The sequence below is a fragment of the Labrus mixtus genome, chromosome 13, assembly GCF_963584025.1.
Source record: "Labrus mixtus chromosome 13, fLabMix1.1, whole genome shotgun sequence".
NCBI classification, from domain to species: Eukaryota; Metazoa; Chordata; class Actinopteri; order Labriformes; family Labridae; genus Labrus; species Labrus mixtus.
Genome location: NC_083624.1, coordinates 15,778,733 through 15,806,675, shown reverse-complemented (window position 1 = coordinate 15,806,675; position 27,943 = coordinate 15,778,733). Strand labels below are relative to the sequence as shown.

At 39.7% G+C, this 27,943-nt stretch overlaps 1 protein-coding gene across 1 annotated transcript in view; it reads left to right on the top strand.

Moving 5' to 3' along the window:
• The first annotated feature begins 2,368 nt into the window (after positions 1–2,368).
• LOC132987074 (collagen alpha-2(V) chain-like) overlaps positions 2,369–27,943 on the top strand; it is a 45,107-nt gene continuing 19,532 nt past the window's right edge. Inside the window, exons 1-5 of the mRNA XM_061053888.1 lie at positions 2,369–2,641; positions 26,181–26,393; positions 27,440–27,462; positions 27,564–27,596; positions 27,685–27,717. Of these exons, the coding sequence (XP_060909871.1) occupies positions 2,551–2,641; positions 26,181–26,393; positions 27,440–27,462; positions 27,564–27,596; positions 27,685–27,717 (393 nt within the window). The 5' untranslated portion in view covers positions 2,369–2,550. The remainder of the gene's footprint in view (positions 2,642–26,180; positions 26,394–27,439; positions 27,463–27,563; positions 27,597–27,684; positions 27,718–27,943) is intronic.

Sequence of the window (27,943 nt, the reverse complement as noted above, 5' to 3'; positions counted from 1 at the left end):
AACTGCCGAAGACACTCTGGCTCTAAATGCAGACTAAAATAGTTTACTTTCCAACCAATCAGTCCAAAGCAAGCATGTTCACAGACCAGCAGGGGACAAACCATGAAAACAGCTCCTTCACCTTCCCTTTTGGAAACATTCTTTCAGTGACAAAATCCTTTGGCAAACAAAGGACAACTGTTAGTACTGTCAGTGTTCACGGTTTCTTTTTCCTCGACTGTTTCCACACAAAATACAACTGTAGCATCTTGTGAGTCTTGTTGCACGGGGGGACTCTGGATGGGCTTACCCTGTTTGTGGGCGGGATCGACAAGAAAACAGCTGTCTTTCTCATTAGCTCTGCTTTAGTCTCTGGAACCCCCCACCTTTTACACACATACACACCATGCACACACACACCGTGTTTGATGGGAAGCTAATCACCTGATGCTTTTAGCACCACAGCTGTTTCCTGTCATTTGGTTCAGGGTTAGTTTTGTGTGGCAAAGCTTTGGGGAAGACTTGGTGTCATTTTAATACGATCAGTAAAAGTATTTGATAGTGATTTTCAAGATTTCGATATCTATTGAACACTGTTTTTTTTAAATTACATTGTAGAGAAGTTTTTTCTAAAATAACAATTCATGGATAAAAACAAGGTGTGAACAGATGCAGTATGCCATAAAATCATTTGTGTGGTCTCTTTTTAATCCTTTTTAACAATAGTTATGATACATGAAAATACAAATACAAGAATATAAGAAAGAACAAAATGTGTGACTGCTGAATGAAAGAGAAAAAAAATCAATCTCTTTGGAGAATCCTTCTGGTTTTTGGTCCCTCAGATGGGTGTAATTTCCCCAAACACGAATCAATAGCTTCTTTTATATGCTGCTTAATTGATTGCTTAATAGGACTAATGAAGTGCAGCAGATTCCTTCATGTCTTTTGGGGGGAGAGAATCCTGTATTATTCAAAGATTATCATTTTTTTTTTTAAATACTCACATTTGATCTATAAACTTGATAAATCCCTGGCTTTTGGGTGTGCATGGTATGTTGTGAGTCAAAATTGATGGAAATGACTGAATGTGTTTCAGCTGTTTTCACACATACATTCCTGAAAGTTTCTAGAAAATTTGAGGACAGCCTGTCCCTGAGTTGCTTATTCACACATGTCCCCCATGACAGCTTGAAGCTTTCCCTATTTTGCTGGAGAAGGAAATGGCTTTAAGGAGACAAAGATGTTGCGTATTATAAGATGTATTCACATTATCAACAGGAGTGGAAAAAATACTGGTGAGCAGAAAAAAGTATAAAGCAGCTTTACAACATGTATGAAGAGTGCACAAAGCTGTAGCTGTGTCCCCACATCAGCTCACCACGACTCCACATGAAAAGTTGAACAGGAAAAAGTCTGGGTATTGTCTGGGTGAAAAATTTGGGTGTTTGCTTTCACACATGCAGCTAACCCTGAAAATTTTGGGAAATTTCAGAAGTTTTGTGCATGTGTGAAAACAACAATTAAAACAGTGAACAGCAGATCCCTTCATTTTATAATACGAATAAATATTTGATCTTTGGGGAGTACATGGCATGTTTTTTCATTGCCGAAATGTGTTTCATATGTTTGTGCTGTATCTTAGGATCTGGATTAAGACTTTTAGACACATCTGCAGCCAGTGATGTTAAAAACTGTTCTCTGATCAAAGATGACTGTGGTATTGACACTGTGGGTAGGTTTCATGTTCTCACCTATAGGTCAAAGGTGTTGACCTCAGATTTCTCTCCAAATTTAAACTCTGGATTCCCAATCATGACCACCTACATCCCGACCACCCACAGACCCCGTCACACGCAGTTTCACTTTGCTTTCGACCTCTCCTGCTGTAAGATAGTCCAACCTAAGAGAAACCACTGATTTTATAAGCAAACACACAAACAAGCAATCTTGTATGCTACCAGTTCTCGACAGCAAACAATCCAGTTATAAACTCTATTCTTACTTTAATTGCCTTGTTTAAGAGGATTCTCTCAGCTTACTGTGTGTCCTTCTCGGTGCCCCAGAGACAGCAATAAAACAGCACTTTTTATGGTCGCGCTTAGCAACCACTTCTGAAGAGAGGCAACAATCAGTGACACCACCAAAAACCAAAAGTCATTTTTTTCCTGATTTGTTCCCTGCTATCTTTAAATGTAAGTCTATTAGAGACTATTAAGACTTCTCCATTCTGAGACACAGACAGAGAGAAACACTGGAAAGTATGAGAACTTGTGAACATGGGTGTAGTTCTCCCACAGCCACTAAAGCCTATGAGAGGATGGTTATGGGAGAGGGCTGACAAAAGGGGGAGGAAAATTAGGCTCTCCAGCATTCTTCTCATTTAAAGCTGTAACTACACAAAAAAAGCACTCACGCAGTCTGGGCTGGGTCTGCTTGCTGCTTACAAGGAGGGGGACTCTTGTATTCATGGTGGTGCAGTGATAACCTGAGCATTTTTCCCTCTTTTTTTCATCTTTTTTCCCCTTTTTCTTTTTGGGCACAGGGAAGGCTCATGTCTGTCTTATAGACATGATGGGCTTCGTGCATTTAAGGACTTTCTTTTTTCTCATTGTCTCCGGGGCTCAGGTTTTGATTGTTTCATGTCAAGACGGGACCAGTGGTAAGTGAACTCCTCTGCTGTTTATTTTTACACCTAATTGCTGTTGAGTATAATGTGTGAATGATGGTTGCCCTTTGAATTGTCTGAACCTTAGCTTTTTACAACTTACAAAGCAACTTTTCTCCTTCTGTGGTTAAAGCAACTGATACAGAATGTCCTTAAGTTTGGTATTAATTAAGGAGAGAGTCACTTAAGATAAGACAGATTTGAGATTTGCTCATTTCCTGGGTTAGCTTTTTTGAATAGCAGAGGGATCTCTGCTTGTACATGACAGCTTGATTTGTTCTTTTTGTTAAGAATTGTGGTTATTTTGTTGGATAGCTGCCTAAATGTTTAGTGTGTGCATTGTTCATGTAAGTTAGAGCTCTTGCTGATAGGACTGAGACAAACATAATCTCATTATTCAAGACTGAGTCTAGCTTAGAGAAGATTTAAAAGAGATGACAGCAACACCAATGTGGATTATCTGCAATTGTCAAACAACCCGTGTATGTCAGGAAACAGTCCCGGGGACATCTGCCAGTGATTGACTGTGATGTCACCCTCAGGCACTGAATATGTGTTCAGAGGAGGGAAACCAGCACCTTTGCGGTTTTGTATTTCTCCTGCACTGCTTAGCCACTTTGGAACATTCATTAAGTGTTTTTTTTTGTTTTTTTCCCCACTCTCATTCGGACAGCGTTGTACATCTGTTAAAAGAATTTGCACAGCGGAGCTTGTGCGTCGGTGAGGGAACACAGACTGCATGTTAATGCGGAGCAGATGTGAGGAGACATGAGAAGCAGAGATGCTGTTGGATTCTTTGAGTCACTCGGTGTGACTGTGGGGGCTGCTCATGTCTTCAGCTGGCAACATCCACACCTGGAACACCTGAGTGCTCGTGTTTTACTTGAACTGTGCTTCCCCTGCTTTTTTTTTTTTCCCAGCTGAAGTGTTTGATGTGTCGTGTCGTCACAGGGACTCTGTTGTTTCTGTAAATGACTACACACTGAGCTCTGGAAAGTTCACTTGATGGGCCCCTGATGGAGTGTGGAGTCAAACAGTGCAGCCAGACAGTTTTGTTTATCTTGTATTTTGAAGCTATGTGGACAATTTAAGTTTTTCTTTTCCTTATAACATTCACACATAAAGTTCATATAAAGCAGAGACAGCCGAATGACATCATGATACAAGTTAGAGCACCACCATGTGGTGAGTGAAGCACAGGGCCTAAAACATACAGATTGTGCTTGTATAAACTACGCTAAACAAACAACAATGGTGCTGGCACTAGATTAATAGTGCAACACTTCATTTTGAGAAGACTTTATGGACATTTATGTAGTTTTTAAATACATTAAAAGAAACAATATACAACTTAAGCAAGCTCTAAATGTTGTGTCTAATGTGACTCAAAAGCTCTTACTGACTAATACTTGGAACTGTCTGTCCATACTCCAGCAAAGTGATCCTGCAGGCTTCTTTCCATGCAGTGGTGGGTGAGATGATTGCATTTCGACCTAAGTCAAACAGTGGAAAGTTGATGGTTTCTGTTGACTCAGGGAAAATGTGGTTCAGCAGAGCTTTTGGACGCTGTTCTCGCGCGTGTGTGTGTGCGTGTGTGTGTGTGTGTGTGTGTGTGTGTGTGTGTGTGTGTGTGTGTGTGTGCGTGTGTGTGCGTGTGTGTGTGTGTTTAAGAGGGGGGAGGGGGGTCTTCCAGGGCTTGCTCCACGTGATGACCAGTGACAGGAGGCCTATTTGATGTTCAGATTTGTTGGAGTTTGTTAGCAAAGATGCTAAGTAATACGAAAGCCCTTTAGGAACTAAAGAAACATTTAACAAGTCCACACATGCAAATTAACTCCCACAGATGGCCACACAAATACAAGTCCCTGTGTTTCTTGCATTTAATTGGGGCTTTTATTTGGAAAATTGCAGCTTCAAGTTGAATGTGGTTAAATGTTGACGAAGCTACATAATTGCAAGCAGACTCATTCTCTCGGTAAAATATCAACATTATTCCTCTGAAAGAAACAAAAAGAAGTCAGCAAAAGTTGAGGACATTGAGGTTGTTTGCAAAGATTCCTCAGGAGCCAGACTTTAATGGAATTTAGAAAATCATATGTAGCGCATGAAAGACCGAAAACCATGTTTAAAACAAATGTTGAAATGTTTCGTTATGGAGCTCTGGATGAAAGTCATATGGCGGCACATGTGCGGAAAGTTAGCTTGCAAGAGAACACAAGTTGGCAAATGAGATCAAGGAGCAGACGTAGAGCACAGAATTGGAAAAATGGTGATGCCAGCATAAATTACCGGGATAAAACTATAGTTAAAGCCTCGATGCCAAAACCTACAGGAGAAGCAGAGGTGTTTCAATAATATTAGGAGTAAGGTTAAGGGATGTGAACATGGAACAAGTCGAAAAACCCAGATAGGTTTCTGATTAAAAAACAAACAGCAGGAATCTGTGCCCATAGCTTTAACCTCAGATAGCTTAATACATCTGCATGTGTGTGTGTGTGTGTGTGTGTGTGTGTGTGTGTGTGTGAGCATGATCATAACTCCTCCCAGACGCTGACATAGCTGTAAAACATCTTCAAAGATTCCACTTAGCGCCATACATCAAAGAGACCAAACACTCAGACTAACAGTGAATTTGGTTTGTTAGTAGAGTCATCGTTGTCTCGTGGTTTTTTTTATTTTATTTTTTTATTTCAGACTCATTCCAAGCGAAACGCATATCTGGAAAATGTTTCCCCACTCTGAGAGAAGCACTCGAGCAGAAAGCAAAAAAAATCTGGTATTCCAAATCAACGCACCAACATGAGGTCACCCTGTCCTCCAAATTGCTTCCAGTTGCTGTTGCCACATCACTGACATTGCAACAAATGGGCTGTTTTCTACCAAAGCAGAAACGTCCAAACATGTGAATTCAACCAGGTCCACAGACGGCTTTGATTAGAACCACATGCTGCATTTTTCAGCTATGACTTGATTACACGCCTCTTTTCTTCCACAGTTAAGGGGGTCGGCACACCCGATTGTACAGTGTCTTAGGTTACACGTTTTGAGGAGGGTTTTTATCAGAGAAGCGTCTGAAGTGAACCTGAGATCTTTCGGTGGCACAGACGATGGAGCTGATAAGTTTTAATGCAGCTTATGCCTCTAAGGACTGCTCCATGGGAACTACTTATAAACCAAATTATTGCAGTCAGCAAATGGAGGCTTGGGGAGGGGGGATGATTTCCAGATGTTAAAATAGTGGCTTTGGCAGTATTTGGATATTATTGGGGGAAAAAAAGATTTAGCCTTAGAGATAGTTGGAACGGGAGGACGTTAAACGGCTGATGTAAGACATTATGTGTCAATATTGTTTTAGGGTGACTTGTGCATGGATGGATGTGGCTCTTATTGGCTCTTGTTTTGCCCAAACAGTCTCCAGTATCTTTACAGTACGCTGAAATCCTCCACAGGTTCAAGTTAAAGTAACTATTCGTTCAAAGGCCTGACAATTACAGCCCCCACTGACAGGTTTCCTGCTCCCTGATTGGCACTTAGCCTCCAATCTGCCCTGTGATCCTCTCAGCCGGTCCATGTGGGAGGATGACAGGGCAGGACGTAAACACTGAATGGGCTGGGTTCCCATGTGCTGTAGCAGTTTTGGCTCATTCTAATTAAGAGTGGACCAAAAACTGCTACTGGTTCCAGTCACAAGCCGTCTCCTGAAAAAGTCCTGAAGTTTTTGCGGTGAGCTGCACGTGTGGATGCAAACAGACACATTTTACACTCTGACTTATCCGGAGTTTCTCCTGCCAACCCCCTAATACTTTTTCCGCAGGAAGTCTGAGTGAACTGATGTGAGAACTCAGCAGGATATTTCATTTTGAGCGAGTTGGAGGGGATGATGACATTTAATCCGTCATTTACCTTACCTTATACCTTATCCACCATACCTTTTTGGGGGGAAATGCAAAATAATGGAATTTCAAACATGTGATTAAAATGCCATTAAGCGCATTTAACTTTTAAATTTCAGCTTTAACCGCCATTAAAAGTGTTATCAGCCTTAATAATTACTGAGCTTAACAAGCTGCCTTTTCCAAGTTCTTAACTTGGTGTTAAAAGTTAAGAAACAAACAATGGCAACATATATAAAACAAGCACAACTTAGAAATTAAGACCAACATTATCTTTCCCAACAACTTAAAGTTTACATTGTCCATCCTAATATGCTACAAAAAACAAACACAACCAAAATGTTAATGTCTTTGTTTGGAGGAGGCCAGCCGCCAGTTTTCCTGTGCGAAGTGTTGACACAGCTGGTTGTCGTTATTCCAAAAGGAGGATTTTTGCCCTCTGGAGCTCATCCTCTGCAGGTTGGCAGGTCTCAGTGTAATATTACGCTCCCTCCGAGCATGTTCTCTGGCTCTCCCCTGCTGACTTTTTCAAAGGCTGCTGTAATTGTTTCAAATCCTCCAATTTCAAGCGAGGTTGTGTCCCATCTGGTAGCTTCTCTCTTGAGGCGAAGTGCTCTGGGCTGAGGTATGATTCAGCAGAATCAGATTTAAGTGGGGGTTCAGTAGATTTCTGTAAAATAAACGTGATTGTAGAGATAGAGAAGAAATAAATGCATCAGAGGCCTTAAGGAAGGCTTAAAGCAGAAGCACAACTGGATTAAAATTTGACTGCAGTTAAGGAACATGTATCGTACAAATTTCTAGCAGAAGCCCTCTTCTTAAAAATTTGATCATTTAGATTCTTAAGCACTACGCTTACTCGTTAAAATGCCACAAACTGGAGACTGTCAGCCATAATTGCAGGTTTCGGTTAGACCTAAATTCTATGTTGCAGCGAGGTTGTGTATATTACAACTGCTGAGGGTGAACAAGTGGAGCTACATGGGTGATGGTGGGTGACAAGGGTTAGCAATGTGGCCTGAGTTATGTTTAGGCTTTGACAGCTTGTTGGACAGCTGATTGACTCAATGGTGAAACACCTCATATAAGTGCGGCAAAAAAGCCTTCAGGTCTTGTTAAATCCAGGTGGTCTACCTGGGGAGGAGCTGATGTAGTGGATGTTATTTCTGCCGTCTTTTTAAAAACTAACCATTAACTTGTAGATAAAAGACAGAACAGTATGATTGTATCCTCGTCTTACATCAGTTCATGAAATGGTCTTTCAAACTAGATTTTACATTTGGAAATACAGTTTCCTGCAACCTGAAAGTGTGTGCCTGGATGACAGCCTTGTCTCTTGGTGGCACCATTTACGTGTACCGTAACTTTTATGTTTTTCTGCCTGGCAGCTCTTCCTCTTTCAACAAGGAAGCTGCAGCTCGTGCCCCATGAGAAACCAGAGGTTAAAATTATGTTTTAATTACACCCAAACTTTGATCATTTTCCAAACCAAACCAAATATTGTTGTACCTAAATTTAGTCTGGTAACATTTTGGCACATTTTGATTCTGTAGAAAAGGTCGGATTAAACCATCACATGTCAGGGAAGCTATACAACAATGGTTCCCGACCTTTTTTCCTTGGAGCCCCTCCTCGACTTCTATCTAAGTAAAGCTGTGGCTGTGTCAAAAAAAGTGATGCTGTCAAAGAGTTCAAATAGATTTGAATTGATTGATAAAAGTCCATGAGAATATGCCTTCATACTTGCTCTTACCGAAATACAAAAGCTTCCCAGTAAGTGTGATGTCATGATTTAACCACCACCACCACCACCAGAAATCTCTGGTGCCCCCCAAGTTGAGTATAATGGGGGCCAGACCCCAGGTTGGGAACCGATGTTATTAAAGAAGGTAGTAAATTCAGTAATTCACTTTCCAGTTTCGATCTTGCTCACAAACTCTTGCAGACTTTCTAGTTTTATTTAGAACATTGTCTTTTTACTTTAAGGCTTTGTTGAAGGCACAGAATATACCTACATGTATTTATTTATTTGACATGCTGACTTAGACTAAAAAATGAAATTCCTGTGTATGGCATGTACACAGTTCTAGACCTAATTCATGACTATTTCATGGACTCATCCATGAGATCATGATTTTGCTGTTTCCAGGTTTTTGTTTAAATTCACAATCTGTGGATTTCTTTAACTTAAGAGAAAGCTGGACCAGAGTTTCCTTTTAAGACTTACAGGATATACAGATGAAGTTAAAATGATGATGATGCCTTATATAATGAATCATCCAAATGAATGTACCATAGTCCTCAGTTGAACAGGAGACTCATGTTCAGAGGGGGAAATGTTCAGTAGTGATCCAACACACATAGTGTTGGATTCTTCACTCGTGCAACATTGCCAGATCTCAACAGAAGGTATGATGTTTCTTGAAATGTCATCTTCTATTAAGCTCATCTCGTGTACAAAGCAAATGTGGTGGCTGGGAACAGCATCTAAAACGTGGCTACAGACATTTTCCAGGTCAGCGAGAAAAAGTAAGACTAAGGGGATTCTGGCGTACTTAGATACCCCCCCCCCCCCCACACACACACACACACACACACACTAGATCATGGTCGGTTGCATCAAACTTTTCTATGTGAAAAAGGGTGCATTCTTTTAACACAATGTGAGTCTGTGCTGCCCCATACTTACTGGGCGCAACGTCCAGTCAGCGTTCCCGAACAAACACTTCTCACACAGTTAGACCAGTGACATGTGGAAATGTCTGCTTGTAGCCGGTGACTCATCGCAACAATTTAACCTCGATGATTTCACCAAACGGGTAAAACGCTGCTGCAGAGTAGAAGAGGTGGAATTTTTCGAGAATGATTTAAAGACATCCTTTGATATTGTTTGCCTTTAACGTGTCAGCAACCAGGCTTTACAAAAACAGCTACTTGGACTCTCCATCATTTCATTGACTACAATAATCTTGGAAAAATAAGAGACTTTTAAACCAGAAGAACAACAAATCTGAATGCTGTCCTGGTAATTTATAGTCTGAGCGCTTTAAAATGGTATCCATATGACTTCAAACATGGGCTCTTTAGGTTTTTGTAAATAAACTTCAGAATAAAAGCCTCGTGGGTTTTCCAAAAGACACAGTATCCTGTAAAGTAAGCGTATAATTGCTGTGGTCTATAGACATTTTGACTTCACTTTATCAGCCACATCATGTCTTACACCAACAAACACACAGGGTTCACACAGCTGCGTCGTGCATGATGCCAATATTTATTTACCTGTGTTACATTAGAGCTCTTATTATAGGCTTTGAGTCATGACTTCTATTTAATCTTTCTCTCCCTCTTGTTTCTAAGCCTTTCACTGATGGGGACTCATAATGAAAGGGATTAGCTGTAAACATTGGAACTTCATTTCATCATGATTTCATAAGTACTGAAAGGGGGGGGGGGGGGGGGGGGTGAAGGGAAAGAAAAGACCTAAGTAGAGAGATCAAGAGGGCTGAAGGAGAAAAGTAGGAGAGAGGATGGACAGGAATCAAGGCAGGAAAGAGGAAAAGAGAAATGAAAAAACAAAAGTTAGAAAGTAGGGAAGCCCAAGACGGTTGTTTGGTTATTAATGACAGATACATCTCTGTATTCGTATCCCTACCGCCTCTAGGAGATATTAGACTGATCCTAATCCAGCACAGGAAGTAATGTGAAAATGGAATTTCCTCTGGAAAAGTCGATTTCATTGCTGTTGTAAGCGAGCATTATGATTCAATGTCAATAAGAAACTAAAGATGAGATTGAAACATTGTTTTTTGGTGTATATGTAACTTGTTGTGCAAATGCCTGCCTTGTCTAAATATTGTGCACACAAAGGCAAAGCAAATGATAGCTGTTTGTGTTCAAAAGGAGACGTTAACTTTGCCCAAAGGTTGTTTTAGTTTTGCGAGAATTAGAAAACGAGATCAGCTGTGAGAAATGGAAGACAACCATGATTTTAGATGATGAGTTTTTTTCTCATGTTGGACGCGGCCTTTTGGGAAGACATTTCTAAGGCTCACACAGCTGCTGATGACATGCTGAATAAAGAATGCCCCTGTTACTAATGAAAGGGAGGAGTCTGAGCAAACAAACTGCAGCACATCTGCCAAGAACTAAACCTCTGCTGAAGGCAGTGCAAGAATGCTCTAAAGATGCTTGTAAAATGGTGCTTCACTGGTTTGAGCAGAGTGAGTGGGGTTTATTATTATTTCTTTTTTGGTAAAGTTACAAGGACCCCCTCACACTTTTCTCATTAGAGACTCTCTGCAAGAGAGAGCATCAGGTTATAAGTAGATCAGCTACAATTAAGTTTGGACTTAACTTCCTTGTAAATACTGAATAATAATACTGAATAATAATGAAATTAAATAAGGTCATGTGGCGTTTCATAATTTTTCAGTCTTATCAGTCCAGTGTAGCTGCATTCAGCAACCACTGCTGATCCTCAACTAGATGAAGTTTGGCTGCAAAAGTGGGGATAACGTACCACTGTTTTATTTGTTTTGGACACAATTGCCTATCATTCCTATGATATGATGTGATTATAGCACCTCACCATTAAGCTCATTGCAAAGACGACCATACAAGGCAAAATCATTTTGTAAAATGTAAACCATAATTGAAGTGCTTTCCTCTTCCTTTCTTTTTTCTTCTACTTAATCTTGTTAGCAAAGTTGCCTTTGTTGGATTGAAGAGCTTTCAAAAACAGGGTTGATAGATATTTGTATGAACATTTTGAATATGTTTGATAAAGTTAAATAAACGTCCATGTTGGTTGTTGGGTTGGCAAAGATGTAATCTCTGAATGCAGAATGTTTTCTGTCCTCAGCATTCCGGTTTTCATCTGTGGAGTCCATTTGTATACCAAGTGTTATTGAACAATGGTGTAACCGGGCTGTGGTTGCATGAAGGAAAAGAGTCTGTGGGAAAGTGAAAGAAGCCGAAGACCAAACTGGAATCTATCATATGAATGTGTGGAAATAATTTGGTCATAGAGTTCATCTCTCAATATTTTTTTCCTTTAAAGTTTCTAAAGTTGCTTTTGGGGCTTCAATTACTCTTCAAAGGATGGAAGCTGAACCATTGGCCTAGATGTCTGTTGTCAGTTTTATAAAAAATTGGCTTGGTACACCCAAAGTCCACTAACGATGGTCTTTGCCAACAGAGGTTAAATTGTCATCAGATGATGGACGACTGGATCCAAAAAAGACGAAGAAATAACAGAAACACTGCCTCTAAACTACTTGAAACAATTCCATTTTTATTTCCAGTTTATGTATCCGTAAACTTATACTCCAAACACAAAACTGAAATAGTCCTATTGCACTGGATTGGCAGCGCATGAACGATGGAGCTTTAGTGACTTTCACAGATTTCAACCCCCTAAGGGAATCTGTGTGGCCTCTACGTTAGCAGGCTTTTGCAACCTCGCTAACATTAAGAGCATCATAACACTGACGCTCTGACGTCGTCACCCCTCTCCGTCTGTGTCTGTCTCCAGCATTTACAAAAATGCTGGCTGCCATAAACTTCAAAGCCTCCATTTAGCAATAAAGAGAAAGTGGTAAATTCTGTTTGTCCCCCGAGGCTTCAGCCTGAGTAATATCACCTCAGCGAGCGGCCTCTTGGTGTTGACCTGTTCTCGGGCTCAGTTATCCACCCACAGCTAACAGTGGCTACTGGCCAGCAGAGCCACTACAGTGTTTAATCCCCAGTGTTTAAACTCTTTAAAGAAGAGGGTGTGTTCTGCAGCTAATGGGAGTCCCAGGTGGTTTGTACCTGCAGAGAGACAATCACTGGACACTGCCCAGGCTGTTATCCCTCTGTGTTTTTCGTGGAGCTCAGCAGGCTTTAACTGCTGCTGTTAGAATAATAGTGGATGTCTATCCAGGCAGAGTAGTAATGGATGTCTCCTGAAAGCCTGGAAAGCTTGTTGGGAACAGTTGATTTAGTTCACCTGGATTAAGTCATTGTTTCCATTTCTGAGATGATACCGAACCAAAGCCAACTCAAGCACATCACACAATGTTTGGAGGAAATTTTGGCCTAAACATCGGCTCAGACACTGTTTTCTCAACAGATTTGGACTCTGCTTTCAAAAAGCCTCTCCATAACATTGGCTTTGGGTTGGGATTTCAGGACTGTAACACAACTTTGTATTTGCCTTTCCTGTGAATACAATCATGTCAGATAACTTTGAGACAAGTATCTCCCAGAAGTGTTTGGCAAAAATATGGTACAGCTTTCAGCATTTAAAACCTTTTTGTTGTGGCATTAAAGGGCAATACAAGTATTTGAATTCATGGGCCCTATTTCCTTTCTGGGTTAGGGTTAGGGTTAGGGTTAGGGGTTAGGGTAGGCCAATGGCAGGCTCAGATTTTTTTCAGTGTCAGACAACACAAGGATGAAGATTGAATCTATTCGGTTAAAAAAAAATGAAGTGGACTTGTATATTTCTTTTCTAGTCTTCTGACTACTCAAAGCACTTTTTACACCGCATGTCACACCTACACATTCACACACTGATGGCAGATGCTGCTGAGTAAAGTGAACATCAGTATTAGCTAATCCCATTGATACACATTCACACGCTGCCGACGCAGCAGTGGGACCAATTTGGTGTTTAGTGTCTTACCAAAGGACACGCAAATCGCTTCAAGTCGTCATGATAAGGCTAATTGTAAATGTAAAACAAGTGATGTCTTTGTCTACTGCTGTATTGATTTAGTTTTTTGTTTGAGATTGTGTTACTCTTTTGAATTGTTAATTGGCAGCACTGGATCATCAGATCTCTTGTCCTGTGAGATCAAATAACTGTTTTTGTCAAAGGAGTCTGGTGAGATTTGAAGTTTGATGTTTCCAGTTTAAAACATCTTACTCAGGGGGAATCAATTTCATGATGTTATTTGACAGTTTGAATAAATATCTGAGTCTGTCAGTTGTGAAAATTGGCCTTGTAGTGTTCCTAAAGGTGCCTCTAGATCAGGTGCTTTTGCCTCAAAGGGTTAAGTGGAGGTCATTTGGATTCTGTGTATTTTAGGTATACTGGAACAGTTAAAAAACTATTGCACCTGTCAGTAGTAAAGGCCCTTAGTTTAAAGGGCCAATGTTAAAAACTATACCTGTATAACCTTTGAAGCAATGAATTGTCTTCCATTCAAGCCTGATAAACTCGTCAAAGATATAATGATTACTGTGAAAGTTTCAGAGGCTGTGTACCTCATGTATCTCTCATTTAAATGAGCTGTCTAAGAAAGGAAGTAATAAACATGAATAAATGAAGTATTGGATTTCATTAAGGGGTTTGTGCACACTCAAAAATATGATTTAACACAGTAATGCTGGATTTAGGCCAGGACAATTATTTTTTTATTTCATGGGGACTTCATTTGAACTGATTGTGTTCTTGCAGCGTTTTTTAAGGCATTCTGGATGTGAGCATCAGTTAAAGCTCACCATCTATTATAAACATAAATGATCTTTTGAACTTGCACTATGCAGTCCGGCTGAATATGTAAATATTTATGGGGAACATCATCCGTTGCCTTAGGCGCTGCACATACAACATATGATATACTCTTGTGCAGAGGCCTCTCGGTTGCATCATTTCTCTGAGCTTTAAGAAAAACAAAATGGAGACACAAAAGGACCAGAGTGAGGAAAAAAAAAGTTCTACAGGAACAGAAAAGAACAAAACAGGAACAAGCATAGGAGTGTGGAGGAAAAGTCCAGAAGGAGACAGTTTACTTTGCAAGGGATGAGGTTAGAGAGAGGGAGATTGGAGAGCTTAGATGAGAAAACTCAGGCTACGGCGGAAGAATCAGTGGGATTTAAAAAATGGAGCCTCCGGCAGCCATTTAGTTTGAGGAGAGGATGCATCATCATTCAACTGCTTTAGTACTGAGGTCAGACAAACTGTGGAGCCAATAAGTCTCTCATGCCTTAAAGGCTGCTACACACCACTTAAATAGGCCATCTTAAAAACAGCAAAATCCTTTCCATCCTGATGAATGATAACGTTTGGACATGTGATTCCAATCATTTGTTTTGTTTTTATGGTCAGCATTGCCTTCTCCTTTTAACTCATTAAAAACTTTGTTTACAGATAGTTCTGCATTCGAGGGATCTTTGTCAGCTGAGCTGCAACTTTGTGCGTGAAAGTTTTGTGTGATGAGTTTGATGTTGCTCCTGTTTTACTTCAGGTATTAAACTGCAGAAGGTGAAATGGTTAACACGATGTCAAAGTAAAATGCAGAGAAAAAGGAGGCAGACATTATGTGCCTGGGCCTTGAAAAAACAAAGGTGTAACGCTCTGATCCAAACAGCAGATGCCATGGATGGTAATGACTTACAGTATGCTGACGGTTAACCAAAACCATGAAGAACACATTTCTATCATTACCCGTTAATATTGAGCCATGCAGTCATTTCAAATATTCTGCTGAGTTTATTGGAAACCAGTCTCTAATTGAAATAGATGTATGTGTTTGTGTGTGTGTGTGTGTGTGTGTGTGTGTGTGTGTGTGTGTGTATGTGTGTGTGTGTGTGTGTGTGTGTGTGTGTGTGTGTGTGTGTGTGTGTGTGTGTGTGTGTGTGCGTGTGCTAAAGGTCTTTGACAAATTTCCTGTGAATATTCCTTTCAAAAAACTCTCAAATGTAATCAGGAATCTGCAGATCAGCTGCAGCTTTCTTAGGGATTAAACCTTCTGTGGGCACTTTTCATGTTGCTCTTTTGGTGTCGTGGGACTAATTGGACACCAGTGTCCAACTTGTCTCTGACATACTCCCTCTGTTGTTTGTTTGTAAATGTATGCATGGTCTGGATTATCTGTGGGACAGCCCTCTTTGATAAATAACATTTTCTAAGTCTAAGTCAGTGAAGGGACGTTCCAACCCCCGATGATGTCCTGGCTCTGGCTGCCCATGAGTCTATATGGTTGAGTTTTCGGGGCCAGAAGGGTCCATGTGGTAGGGTAGGTATCGCTGTTGTCACCACCTGGCTGGCTAGCATGAACGGAGCCGGGGTCTGTTGAACTTGATAACGCTGTTTTGGTTGGGGTGGAAACTAAGGGCCATAAAGTAGGTTCTGTAGCTTATCAGAAGGGCATACGTGTATAATTGGGATGAGGGGTTTCTCTACATTGACTTGTGTCAACACTGGATATAAACTTTATTCAACTTTTTGCGAGGAGTTTATTATTTATTATTTATTTAGCATTTGAGTGTAGAGATTGAAACCAATAGCTTGTCAATACAAAAACACTAGATGTCATACTGTTTGTGGGGGGGAAATGGAAATTCACAAAGCAGAGAATAAAATATACAACTGATGAAGTGTGGATAGAGAGCTTGCAATCGTGCATGATGTGATGCGACATTCAACGCTTGAGGATTTTAGATTACCAAGAGTAGCTTAGACACTGCTTGTGTCACTTTTTTGCAACATTTTCAATGTAAAGTTTAAATGCTTTGGATTCACAGCTTTGATTTGATTTGAAATGAAATGTACCAGACACTGGTTGAGTTAGAACACATTTCATTTTTTTCACAGCAAAAACATGAGGAACCCAACACAGTTAGATTTTTTTTTTTTAAAACCCAAAATGTCTTTGGTAAAATAAAAAAAAGTGTTATGTTGTTGCATTACACCTCACAGTTTATAATAAACACTCCTTGTTGAAGGACCAGTTCACCACTGTCATAAGTGTAGCTCTCATGAAGCACGTCATTCAAAAGACATTTTGTGACGGATTTTAAGTTTCAACATTTTTCCCCCTTTGTTGGTTATGAATAATTCATAACTTGTCACAGATGTGTCCAGCAGAGCAAAGCTTAGAATGCAGAGGAAGTTCAGCCACTGTAACACTTCAAACATTTCTTTCCACAGTTTCTCGTTTAAGCTGACCATATTGTCAACACATGTCCGGTTACTATATTCATGGACTTTTTTTTTTTTTTTAAGTATAAATGGCTTGAAACACAATCCTTTATTGTATTTCAGCCACACGGCAAGAACATATTGTGCTGGAAAACACTTCTCTGAGTTCCTGGTAGAGAATCCACAGTTTATTCTTCCACATCTGGCAGAGTGCTCAGTTGATGTGAAACTCCGGGGCGCTCTGACCCTGTGTATCTGCAAACGCTCTGCTAAACTGGAATGTTTGACATCACCTATTTTCCTTTGCTGCATTTCTGCTTTTAAATTGACCAGCTAATGATATTAGCATCTTTCAAAATGTAATGCAACTTGACAAACATGTCTATGAAAATAATACGAGGAGTGTGTTCACTAGAAAAATGTTCCGAGCTTGAACTGGCTTTGTACTCTGGGACTAGAAATAAAAACACTTCCTGATCAGATCTGATGGCCTGGCTGTCCTTATCAACTATTCCAGTGCTTAAAGGTACACTACTATGATAACAAACACTGTTTCCTATTAGTGCAATTTCATGAAGTAAAGGTTAGACAGGCACAGTGTTCACATGTTTAAAAAAAGAGTCAGTGTGTGTGATTTAGCTTGATCAATGCTCCTTGGACCTACCTTTGGAGGATATGAAAACCACATGTTTGACATTTAACCAGCACTTTGTGTAAGATCTGATTTCAAATCAAACAGCTCCGCCTGCTTAAAGTTGAACAGACTTTTAGGTGATTTGTTCTCTACCCAGAGGCTATTTCAACTTACATGGAGAACAGGATCTGCTTTCTGCAGTTATTGACTCAAGTCTGTTAAGTTCATTTGGTTGCAGTTTAAACACTTAACTTTCATAGTTTTTCTACAACTGTGTAAACATCCATTATCTTCAGTCTGTAGTCACATATTCAAACCTCTTACCATAATAAGCATCGCAACAGTCTCACAATTAGTGTCAATTTTGCAGCATAAGCAGCCAATTAACAGGTTTCTTTACTGGTTAAATTGACTTATACCAGTCCACTCAATACCTGCATTGGGGATATTCCATTTCTCATTTTGAAATGCTTTCAAACAAATGGTAGTCTTTCTAGTCAATGCGGTTTTACACCGCAGGTCATACCTACACATTCACACACTGATGTTAGAGGTTGCTATGTAAAGTGACCATCAGAAGCAACTAATCCCATTCTTACACATTCACACACCACCAATGAACCAGGGGGAGCAACTGGGTTGAGTGTCTTGCCCAAGGACATGTCAGACATGTAGCTGCAGGAGCTGGGGATCGAACCCCTGACCTTCCGGTTGAGAGACGACCGACGTGATTATATATAGTATGAAGCTTTAACTGCTGTTACAACATTAATTTTAAAGTCGTATTTAAACAGCTGATGAACATTTTTAAATGAACCATACATTAAAAAAATTGAGATGTACCCATTCATTGTTTAACCTACTTATTAGATGTTGTTGCATCAGTCATGTCTCTATTTGTTTTGGTTTACTGGAAAATGTGTGGCACAAACATTACTGTGACATGGGATTGTTCAAGGCAACGCATATGTTCAGTGTTCTGAATTATAGGAACCAGAATGCAAAGAGGGAACGTGCAGTTTGAAGGTATAAACTTTCATGTTTACATTCCTCGTTTTGCTATGGTAAAGGACTTGGATGGATGTATACACTAAACAACACTTCCTTCTAGTCACGTCTGCAGCAGATCTTACACAGAAGAGCAGAGCATTGAAACATAGAGCTTTCATGGTCACAGAGAAACTTGAATATTATCAAACATAAAAACCATGGAAAATGAATCAAAGAGAGACCAGAGGAAAACTCCACATGTTTTCAATCAGTGTGTTGAACTCTGTTGTACAGAGGATTTCATATTGGGCACATTTCATGCCCATATAGAGTGGCCTGTTTTTGAACCTGTCTTTTCATTCTGTATTTACAGCAAAATCATGCTCTTTCTGATACATCTTTTTTATTTCATTATGATTTTAAATACTTATGTGGTCATTTGAATTTTCTATATGACATGTAGACATAGAAGCCGTTTGTTTGTTACAACTGTAAGAACCAAATATGTCTATCTCAGTGGTTGCTCTAGCTTTGAATTATTTTCAGCTCAAAAACATATTTATCTTATTCTATCATCAGTTAAACCCCTCATTTGAGCCTCTGCTTAAAACGTCTCATTTTAGTGGAGGGCCTGCAGTATGTAAGAGGTTTCAACGGTGAACATATAGAGGCTTGAAGCTGTCTTGTGAAATTCTTGGTTTCATATCAGGGAACTATTGCATGATCTGTAGAACAAGCCGTTTAGCGCCCTTTCTAGACTTATCTTGGGATTACTCCAACATAAGTTGAAGAGGAAACTTTTCCCATGTTTAGTACAGTATGGGCATCCAGCTTGTAGCACTTTATGTGAGGTTTTTTTTCTAATGAATTGCCCTTACAGATGTTTGGGAACATGTTACTGTACCATGGCCTGCACATTAAGTCAAGACAAACATGTTGGTAACATAACGGAAAAGTCACAGTTTGATTACGTTTTTTGAAGCAAAAGCATCATGGTTTGGTTTCAAGTCAATCCGCTAGTCCTGATAAATTATAATACATGGTTTAAGTAAAGTTTCATACATGGGTTAAGCTACGTATGTGGGATAATGTCCTTGCTGACATACGCTGAGGGAAATATCGCACATTAACTAGAAAGATGTTAAAGTAAGAAAACAGATTGTGTTTCAGATTTTAATTACATTTCATACGTTGGTTACTTTGCCAATTTGTGTGTATGTGATGTTTGGATGTAACCAAAGTCCTGTGTTGTGTCCAAAAGCGAATTTAATAGCTTAACCAACTAGATTGGAATTTAGATATAGATTTCAAAACCTCTCTGTTTTTTTTCTCTCTGTTCTACATCACACATTAAGTTCTAAGATGGAGTTGAATCAAGGCAACAGAAAGCAAGAAGTCAGTCAGCCGAGCAGAAGAGGGGGGCGAGGAGGGGGGATGTGTAATTTAGCCGAACTACAATCCTCCCTGGGCTGAGCGGGGGAAAGGAACAGCTCATATCTGTGGTTGCCTCTTTAAAAGGAAGACCCATCGGAGACGGGGGCTTGTTGATGGAAAAGCCCAGACGTGTAATCAGCAAGCTGATTCATTTTAACTTTCCTGGCCTGAGCTTCCCTCCCCTCCCTCTAGATACTGAGCTTTGTTTGTTGAAGCCAAGGTGAAGAGCATGTTCGAACTAGAGCTTTATTTCAGATTTCAAGCCCCTATGAGCTCAAAACAGCAAATCCTCCATGCTTTAGGATACGGAACAGATAGACTTTGTTTTTAAAAGTAAAATCATTTTCCAAGCATTTGAAATCAGAAGGGTTAGGGGCTAATTTAAAGTGTTGATTTCCTTTGAAGAAAAACAAGGCGTTGACTTGTTTTTGACCCTAATGTGGGAAGACAACGTCTGCTTTCATGGACAGCTTCATCAGTGGAACAATCCCAGGTTGGGCTAAAGGTCCTTTACAGAGGGAAGATTTATGTTCAGCCATGACACCAAGGGGTTCAGAGCAGGAAAGTGCAGCTGCTGCAGAGCCCCCCCCCCCTCAGCAGCTGTAACTCATCTGCATCTGGACAAGCAATCAGTCCTCTCAGTATCAACCACGTAGGGCAAGTTGCTCTCACCACCATGTAGAACTTGTTCAGAACGAGTGGAAACAAACGACAGAAATGGTTTTGTAAAATCTATATCAGTTCAGTAAAAATCATTAAAAATTTAAAATGAGGCCATCAGTGTGAGTCCTGCAGTTGGACTCTTTTCTAAAGGAAATGAGAGTTCCAGTTCTGTGTGACTCATTGTTTCCATAAGGTCATTTTCTAACCCCTCGACTTGTGGCTGCAATAGATTCTCTCTGAACACAGTGTGTTGTGAGTATTAACTGGGGAAAATCCATAAACTATCTAGTTTTTTCCCTCCATCTTCTCACTGTTTTTTTCCAGCTGTCTCGTTTTTGGCAATGCAAAAGTAGGTTTTCAAGCTTCTCCCAGTAGACTGTAAACAAGGAGTGGATATTATCAAGTGACCTTTTGCTTTGCGGGCTGTTTTGCAGCCTTGAGAGAAGCAATTTTAGCAACGCTCATCTTAAGCCTCAGAAGTGACCTTATTGTCATAAGAGGGTAGGGATTTGGCAAACGATAAGTTATCATCTAGCTAACGCAAACACTAGCTTTGTTGGCAAGATACATCAGTAAATACTCTGGGATGCTAACCTAAAGCATGGTATGGTTTACATATGATTGAACTACTGAAGAAGACCATTAACTAATTTGGAAAATGTTGACTTAGGTCATAAACAAACAGAGAAAAACATTTATTTAAAAAAAACCCAAGTCCTTGGATGTAGTCTCAGTGACGTCACCCACTGGTTTCTGAAGCGGTATTTTATAGCCCACTATGTGGAGGTCGCCATGTTGTAAATCCTGTCTCAGATTAACTTTCGGTCAACCAAGTAACAGGCAAAGAGGTGTGCGGGCCTTACAGATTGTAGAATTTTTAGAGTAAAATTTCTCAATTCAATATAAATTGACTTAACCTATGTTGTATTTTTTTTTACATCAAATGTTTGAAATAGTTATCAAAGCCAGAGAAAACCTTAATTTTATAGTTGTAACAGCCTGTCTCTTGTCCTGACAGACACAACATGTTTATGGTTGCTGTGGAAATATTGGATGTGTTGTGATGGAAGTAGGAACTGCGAATGAAAGCTGCCATACTGTTGCTGCCTGTGCTGCTGTGATAAAAATGTCATGATAACTGTTCTTGGAAACATTACCTCGTCTGTAATAAAGTCATTTTACTCATCTCTGTTTTGCCTGTACATCTTGACTATGGTCAACACGGAGATCATATTCATCAGGAGTGGGGGTAGTTTAGCAGAGAGAATCACTCGCGTTATCCCCGCTAGCTTCTAATTCATCTTTTGTCATTGTTGATTGAGAGCCCCCTTGGTGGGGCGAACTTCTGCTTTGGCTTCTTATTTCAACACTGTCAGCCGATGCTTGACGCTTCATTACAATAGTACTTTTTTTTTAAACGAGCACAGTCTCCCCCTGTTGGCAGATAGAATCAATGCAAGTGAAAAGCACTTCTTGTTCTCACTTTTTTAAACGTAGAGGAACACCAACTACTCATCAAGAGTTTTTGGTTTTCACTCGTGGTTTTGATGTGTGCCATGACTCAAAGGAGAAGTCATTGGGTTTCTTTGTTATCTGTCTGGTGGGCTTCACTTAATGATAGGTAGAGTGTAGACACATGAGTCATGTTGAAAAGCTCCAGACGCCATGTTTTTTAACCAGAAGAGGAAACCGTCTGCCCTCGGAGCTGACTAGTGGAAAATCCAGATCAAGCATTTACCATCAGAAGGGAGCATGCCTTTTAACCGTTTTCACCATCAAACCGTGCTTTTACGGCATCTGTGGAAAAGTGTGGGCCCTGCGATGAATTAGCTGAGAGGAGGGGAAAAAGTAAACCTCCCTCTTCTCCTCCTCCTCAAGGCTTGTGGTGGGTTTTTTTTTTAATACCGCTCTCGAAAACCACACTTCTCTTCCAGTAAATCTCAAACTCCCAACATGAAATCTCTCAAAACCAAACAGAAAAATCACCTTCCGTGGCAGACATCCTCAGTTTGATTTATTAAGTCTCGGCAAAGAGAAGGACTCATGTTAAACAGTTTAACTCCTGTAAAGACAAAACCAAAGTAAATAGGACGCCATAAGGAAACTATGTTTGAGGCAAAAAGAACAATATGAAGACATATTTAATTAGTAACAGATTTATAAGGGAACATTTTGTACTGTGATTTAGGAAAAAATGTTTTAAAAGAAAAGTAGGTTGCTTTCCAATAAATGAAGATTCATGACATGAGTTCATCCAAATGATTCACCACAAATGAAGAGAGATGAATTGTGGAGTTCCATGAGGGGCTGTCTTTCATTTTGAAGGACCACAGCTGAGACAGTGGGATGTTTCTGGCTGTTAGAAAGCAGGAAGTGTGTTTTAATGCTGTTTAATTGAATCATCTGACAGAACAAGAGCGACTGAGAAAGCTTTGTCTACCCATTTTTATTTCTTTTTTATGAGAAAAAATTAAACAAAAAACTTAAAAGTGTTAGAAAAAGAAATAACACAAACCACATTAAGAATAGAAGATCATGTATGTCCTCCATACCATTGTCTGTTATTACCAAAACATCACATGTGTGTACTTTGGAGATCAGAGGTAAGAACCTAAAGAGAGTCTGATTACATGGTGCATCTGAACAGCTTCCAGGTCAAGTCCTTTAGTTCCAGGTATTTCAGAGGTAATGTCTTGTTATGGCATGTTTTAATGAAATGTAATTCATCACCCACATCCTCAATCTACCTACACATTAACCGTCTTAGATTTGAACCTTTTTATCCTAGAAAACAAAGTCAAGTTCATCAGCTTTTAAACAGGCTTTGATTATAAGACGAGTAGTTTAATTTGTAGCTCAGGTGAGTTCAGTGTTGTTGTTTTTTCATAAAAGGGGGAACCAAAGTTTCCAAATTCCCATTGGTGCTAACTGAAGTAAAGGTTGTGATGCCGGTTACTGTCGTTGCTGATCTTTACAGCAGCTTCCCTGAGAGCATATTTTCTTAAAGTGTAAGTCTTAAAAGGCAAGACGAGATGTCGATGCATTTGTTTGACTCAAGGACAGCAGAGCTTCAAGTTCTTGTCCTCTGGCACACGGTCACTATTCTTGAATAATTCTGCTCTCATAACTCTGATATTAGCTATATTATTAGCGAGGGGTTTCACACCCACTGTGTTAAAGTTGGCACCCAGAATTAATCAGGATTTAACTTGCACAATACTGTAAAGGTGAGCCTTGGACTAGGGGAGTGTTTCTCTCCTTCATGACTCTTCATGACACACATTTCTGATATTTTCAATGAAATATATTTATTTAATGGAAAATTGTAGAGTATGGACTTCAGACAGTGCAAAACATGTGACTGATAAAAAGGAACAAACTTCATAGACTTTTTGACAAATTTATTCCCCCAAGGCAAAGGGTTCGTGACCCACTGAAAATGACTCTGCGACCCACTTTTGGATCCCAACCCAAACCAGCATTTGGGGCGTGAGACTGTCTCTGCTCGTAGGTTATCAAAATAAGTTTCGGACATATATATAACTAAAATAGGGGCACTGGTGGCCCCATGTATGGAGGCCATGGTCCTCCAAGCGGGCGGCCCAGGTTCAAATGGCATGTCATTCCCCACTCTCTTTCTCTATCCACTGTCCTGTCTCTCCTGTCTCACAAAAGCCCAAAAATAAATATATATATATTAACTAAAATAAAGATAACACACGTACTGGTTAGTTTATTCAAAGTCTGAAGAATAAACTGTGTAGAGATGTTTCCCCTCTCAAAATATCAGACATTCTTGTCAGCAACATTTGTAACTCAGCTTACAAAGAATTCAACAATGGAACCCTATTTTTTCGTTTGGCACCTTGGGGTCTCTGAGGAAGAAGGTTGGGAACCACTTGACTAGGAATTATAATCTCAAACATTTAATTAAGTCACACTGAAGTTATGGTACAACACAAATCAAAGAAGAACATGTCCAAATCATAACAACTGTATATGAGGTCTCCGTGAATGTGCTGGCTATACATCTCTCGCTTTCCCTATACTGTACGTCTGTGTGAGTCAGTATGTTTCACTAAAGATGAGATGGTTACTAAAAAGTTAAACTTATATCCACTAAATTGGCCACTCCAGTTGATTGTGATCATTGTTTAAACATTCCTTAGTTTGTTTTCATTTTCTTTCGACAGCTGACTCCTGAGGTGAACTCTGGACTTAAATATCTAAACTGACAACTTCTGTAAACAGATACCCATTACTGCTTCTTCCTGTCACAGGCTTGTCCTAAGACAAATATGAAAAGGGGTTGAAACAGCATAAAGCCATGAGTTTAAGAACACCTGCACTTTTTCCTTCTTCTAATTGTTGCACATTTACTTTTACATTATTATTGCAGCTCTTTGATTTTTAGGATTCCCAACAGGTCTGGGAAAGTATTGTCAAACATGCACCCAAGTACCTAATGTAGCATCTGCTGTACTCAAAGAAAACTATGAGAATCTCTATCAGTAAGTCAAAGGCTCCTCTCCTGAACCTGACTTACCTGCAGTCTGAAGCTCAGAGCTGCCACCTGCTGTTTGTGTGAGGAACAGGTGAAGGATTCAGAGTGTGTCTCTGAGGACCTGAGAGGGGGGGGGGGGGGCTCAGGTTACAGAGTCCTTATACTCCCTGTTCGTGTTAAATCCAGACTCATATCACAATGAGCCCGGGGCCTCCCTCTTTATTAATATATCTTGTTTCATTATATTGTATTCTGCAAAAGATTTAATTTGAACTTTAAAAAAAATAGAAATAGCTTTTAATAATTTGCAAGTTGAAGTTCATCTGATCCAGTTGTTTGTGAAGAACAGCTTTTTGAATGTAAGTCAAGTCTCTGAGACACTTTCCTCTGGAGGAAATGACCTCATGTCTGACGGCTGGAGACCTCATAACTGCATGTTTTCCAGACCTTTTTCCTCCCCGACTGTGTCTGTGCAGAAAATGGTGGAAAATCTTGTTTCAAATAAGTTGAACAGCAACAGCTGTTCTGAGGGGCAGTAAATGAATTAACGGCAGCATGGTTTGGTGTTTAGTCTTGTTGCCTTGTGGTAAGAAAGTATTCTTTGTTTGTGTCGATGCTCTCTCAACCGCATAAAAAATGCTTCATGCGTTAACACTACAGCCTTATTTTTTTGCATGATGTCGCTGGGCCTTTAGGGAAACAAAGAAAATATAGAATGGAGGAATTCACATTAACTTGGTTGAATGTTTGAAGGAATTTACGTTCTTTTTTGTATTTGGGGTTTTAATGAGCTTACATGATCATCAGTTCAGTGTGAACACCAGCAAAAGGGCTTTTTTGTCATATCTTATCTGTTGACTCAGAAAATGTAGAAAAGCAGTGATGAAAAAAAAGTTGAGCTTTCAATTTGGTTAACTTTAAAGGTCGCATATTCTCCTCATTTTCAACAAGTTTAAATCAGTCTCAGAGTTCCCCAAAACAAAAATCAATTTATTGTTCTAAATCCACTCTGATCCTGTATTTGATCATGTCTGTAAACCCCTCAGAACAGGCTGTTTCTGTGCCTGTAGCTTTAAATGTAAATGAGCTGTGTCTGACCACGCCCCTCTAGAAGGGCTTGGGTGGCTCTGGCTTTCCATCTTGAGACTCAGAGGCCAAACAAACACCTAGCTGTGGGAGTGTCAGTAACCTGGGGGAGAGGTTACTGCCCTTTGTGATGTCATGAAGGGAACATCTCCAAGCCTGTTTGAGCACACATTTTCTGAAAAGTGGAGCAGGCATAAGACGGAGGGGATGGACTTTTCTCATAATTGGGGACTTTGTAGACAGAATAGGGACACATATTAGTGTTAGAAAAACGTGATAAAATGTATTTTGCACAAGATGTGACCTTTAAGTTGATATAGAGAAAGAAAATCACAGTCTATCAGTTAGTTTTGCTTTATTGTAACTGACCAAAAGTTAAGAAAAACTAAGTGTGTATTCTCCACCTGTGTGTGTTCCAGGAGATGAATTGGGCTGCACGGCTGACGGCCAGACTTACACCAACAAGGACATCTGGAAGCCGGAGCCATGCAGGATCTGTGTGTGCGACAACGGCCAGGTCCTGTGCGATGAGATTCAGTGTGACGAGCTGAGCAACTGTGACAAAGTGGTCATCCCCGATGGAGAGTGCTGTCCTGTGTGTCAGAGTGGCTCATCAGGCGGCGGTGGCGGCGGCGGCGGCGGCGGCGGGGGTGAGGGAGCAGCTGATCTCTGTTAAAGTGGAAAAGAATAAGAATATATTCGTACCTAGAAACGTTTTTATATACGTCTTTATATTTCAAGTATGTGGGGGGAGGTGGCAGTTATAGAAACCCACTTCAAGAAAAGTCAGAAGAAATAATAATCACATCTTAAATCAATGATTATAACGATGATGTCATCAGTTTGAAATGTTTGAGCTTCGACAAGTCTTTGTGTTGCTGCTTCAAAATCACTGAACAAATGATGCCATCATCAAACTGTTAACATCAATAGACTCTAAGAGTGAGTCATCGGGGTTCATGAAGGAGTTCAAATGGACAATTTTAACTTCATTGACCTTCTAAATGATGACAAATTGATGTGTTTATTTCACCTCTACATTCTTCTCTAATAAACTCGATATATTATGGAAGGCCTGAGAGGCAACTGAAGAAAAAGGAGTCGATTTTTTTTCTATTTATTGTTTATGACTTCAAGCCTCTTGTGGCCGAAATGAGTATTACAAAAACAAACACTAAAATGGGCCTAAGATTTTTTTCAGTCAGTTTTCAAGTCCAACTTTTTTTTTTGCACCTTGTCACATGAACAAAACAACACCCAGACTGTTTTCACAGACAAAAAGCTTGTGTTGGAGACAACAACATCAAAGTCTTTTTTTCACTAGCCAAGACTTTTTTCAGCTTTTCACCACAGCATTGAAATGAATGAATTCATGAATTAATGGACGAAAGGATGAATGAATCAATAATTTCATTATTAAAAATTATATTTGAATTTGAAGTTAAATGTTATTCAAAACAAAAAATGGAATTAGAATTACAAGCCAAGACAAACAATTGTTTTAATCATTTCCCCAAACTTTTTCAGAAACAAAAAATTTGGGAACCTACAGAAATTATTCTGACCATTTCCTAGTTTAGAAAAATAATTATCAGCATTTTTTTTTCTTCACTGCCACATAGTGCTTCTAACATTTATGTTAAAAAAATAATTATTTCATTCTTTCTCCTCCTTGTAGGTGGTGGCGGCCGGATCTTTAGGGTGAGCCCACAATTGTGATCGTTACAACATTTTTGTCTTGTTTTATATTATTATCAACATCATGGAGAATGGGCTTTAAACATTGTCTCTGTTTCTATCAGGGCCAGAAAGGAGAACCAGGGGATGTCCCACTCGTGAGTGTTTGCTATTTAAATGATTAAACACTACAATATTTGTAATAAATAAAAATATTTATTCATCTATTTAATGTTATCCTTGCAGGTGACTGGTATTAGAGGTCGCCCTGGACCTATGGTGAGCATCTTGGCCGCCTCATTTCCTGCATGTGACACCTTCCCCAGTTTCTTTTTTTTACTTGTTGAGCCAGTTAAGCTAACACTAGATGGCATAAGAGGACAGTTCACTTTCCTAACTTCCCCTTAAAAGGACTTCTGCAGAATGTGATCTACCTCTGAGTCACTGTGACATTTAAAGCTGTTGTCATATATTTACGAGCATCACATCGTTGTGCTTTGATTTG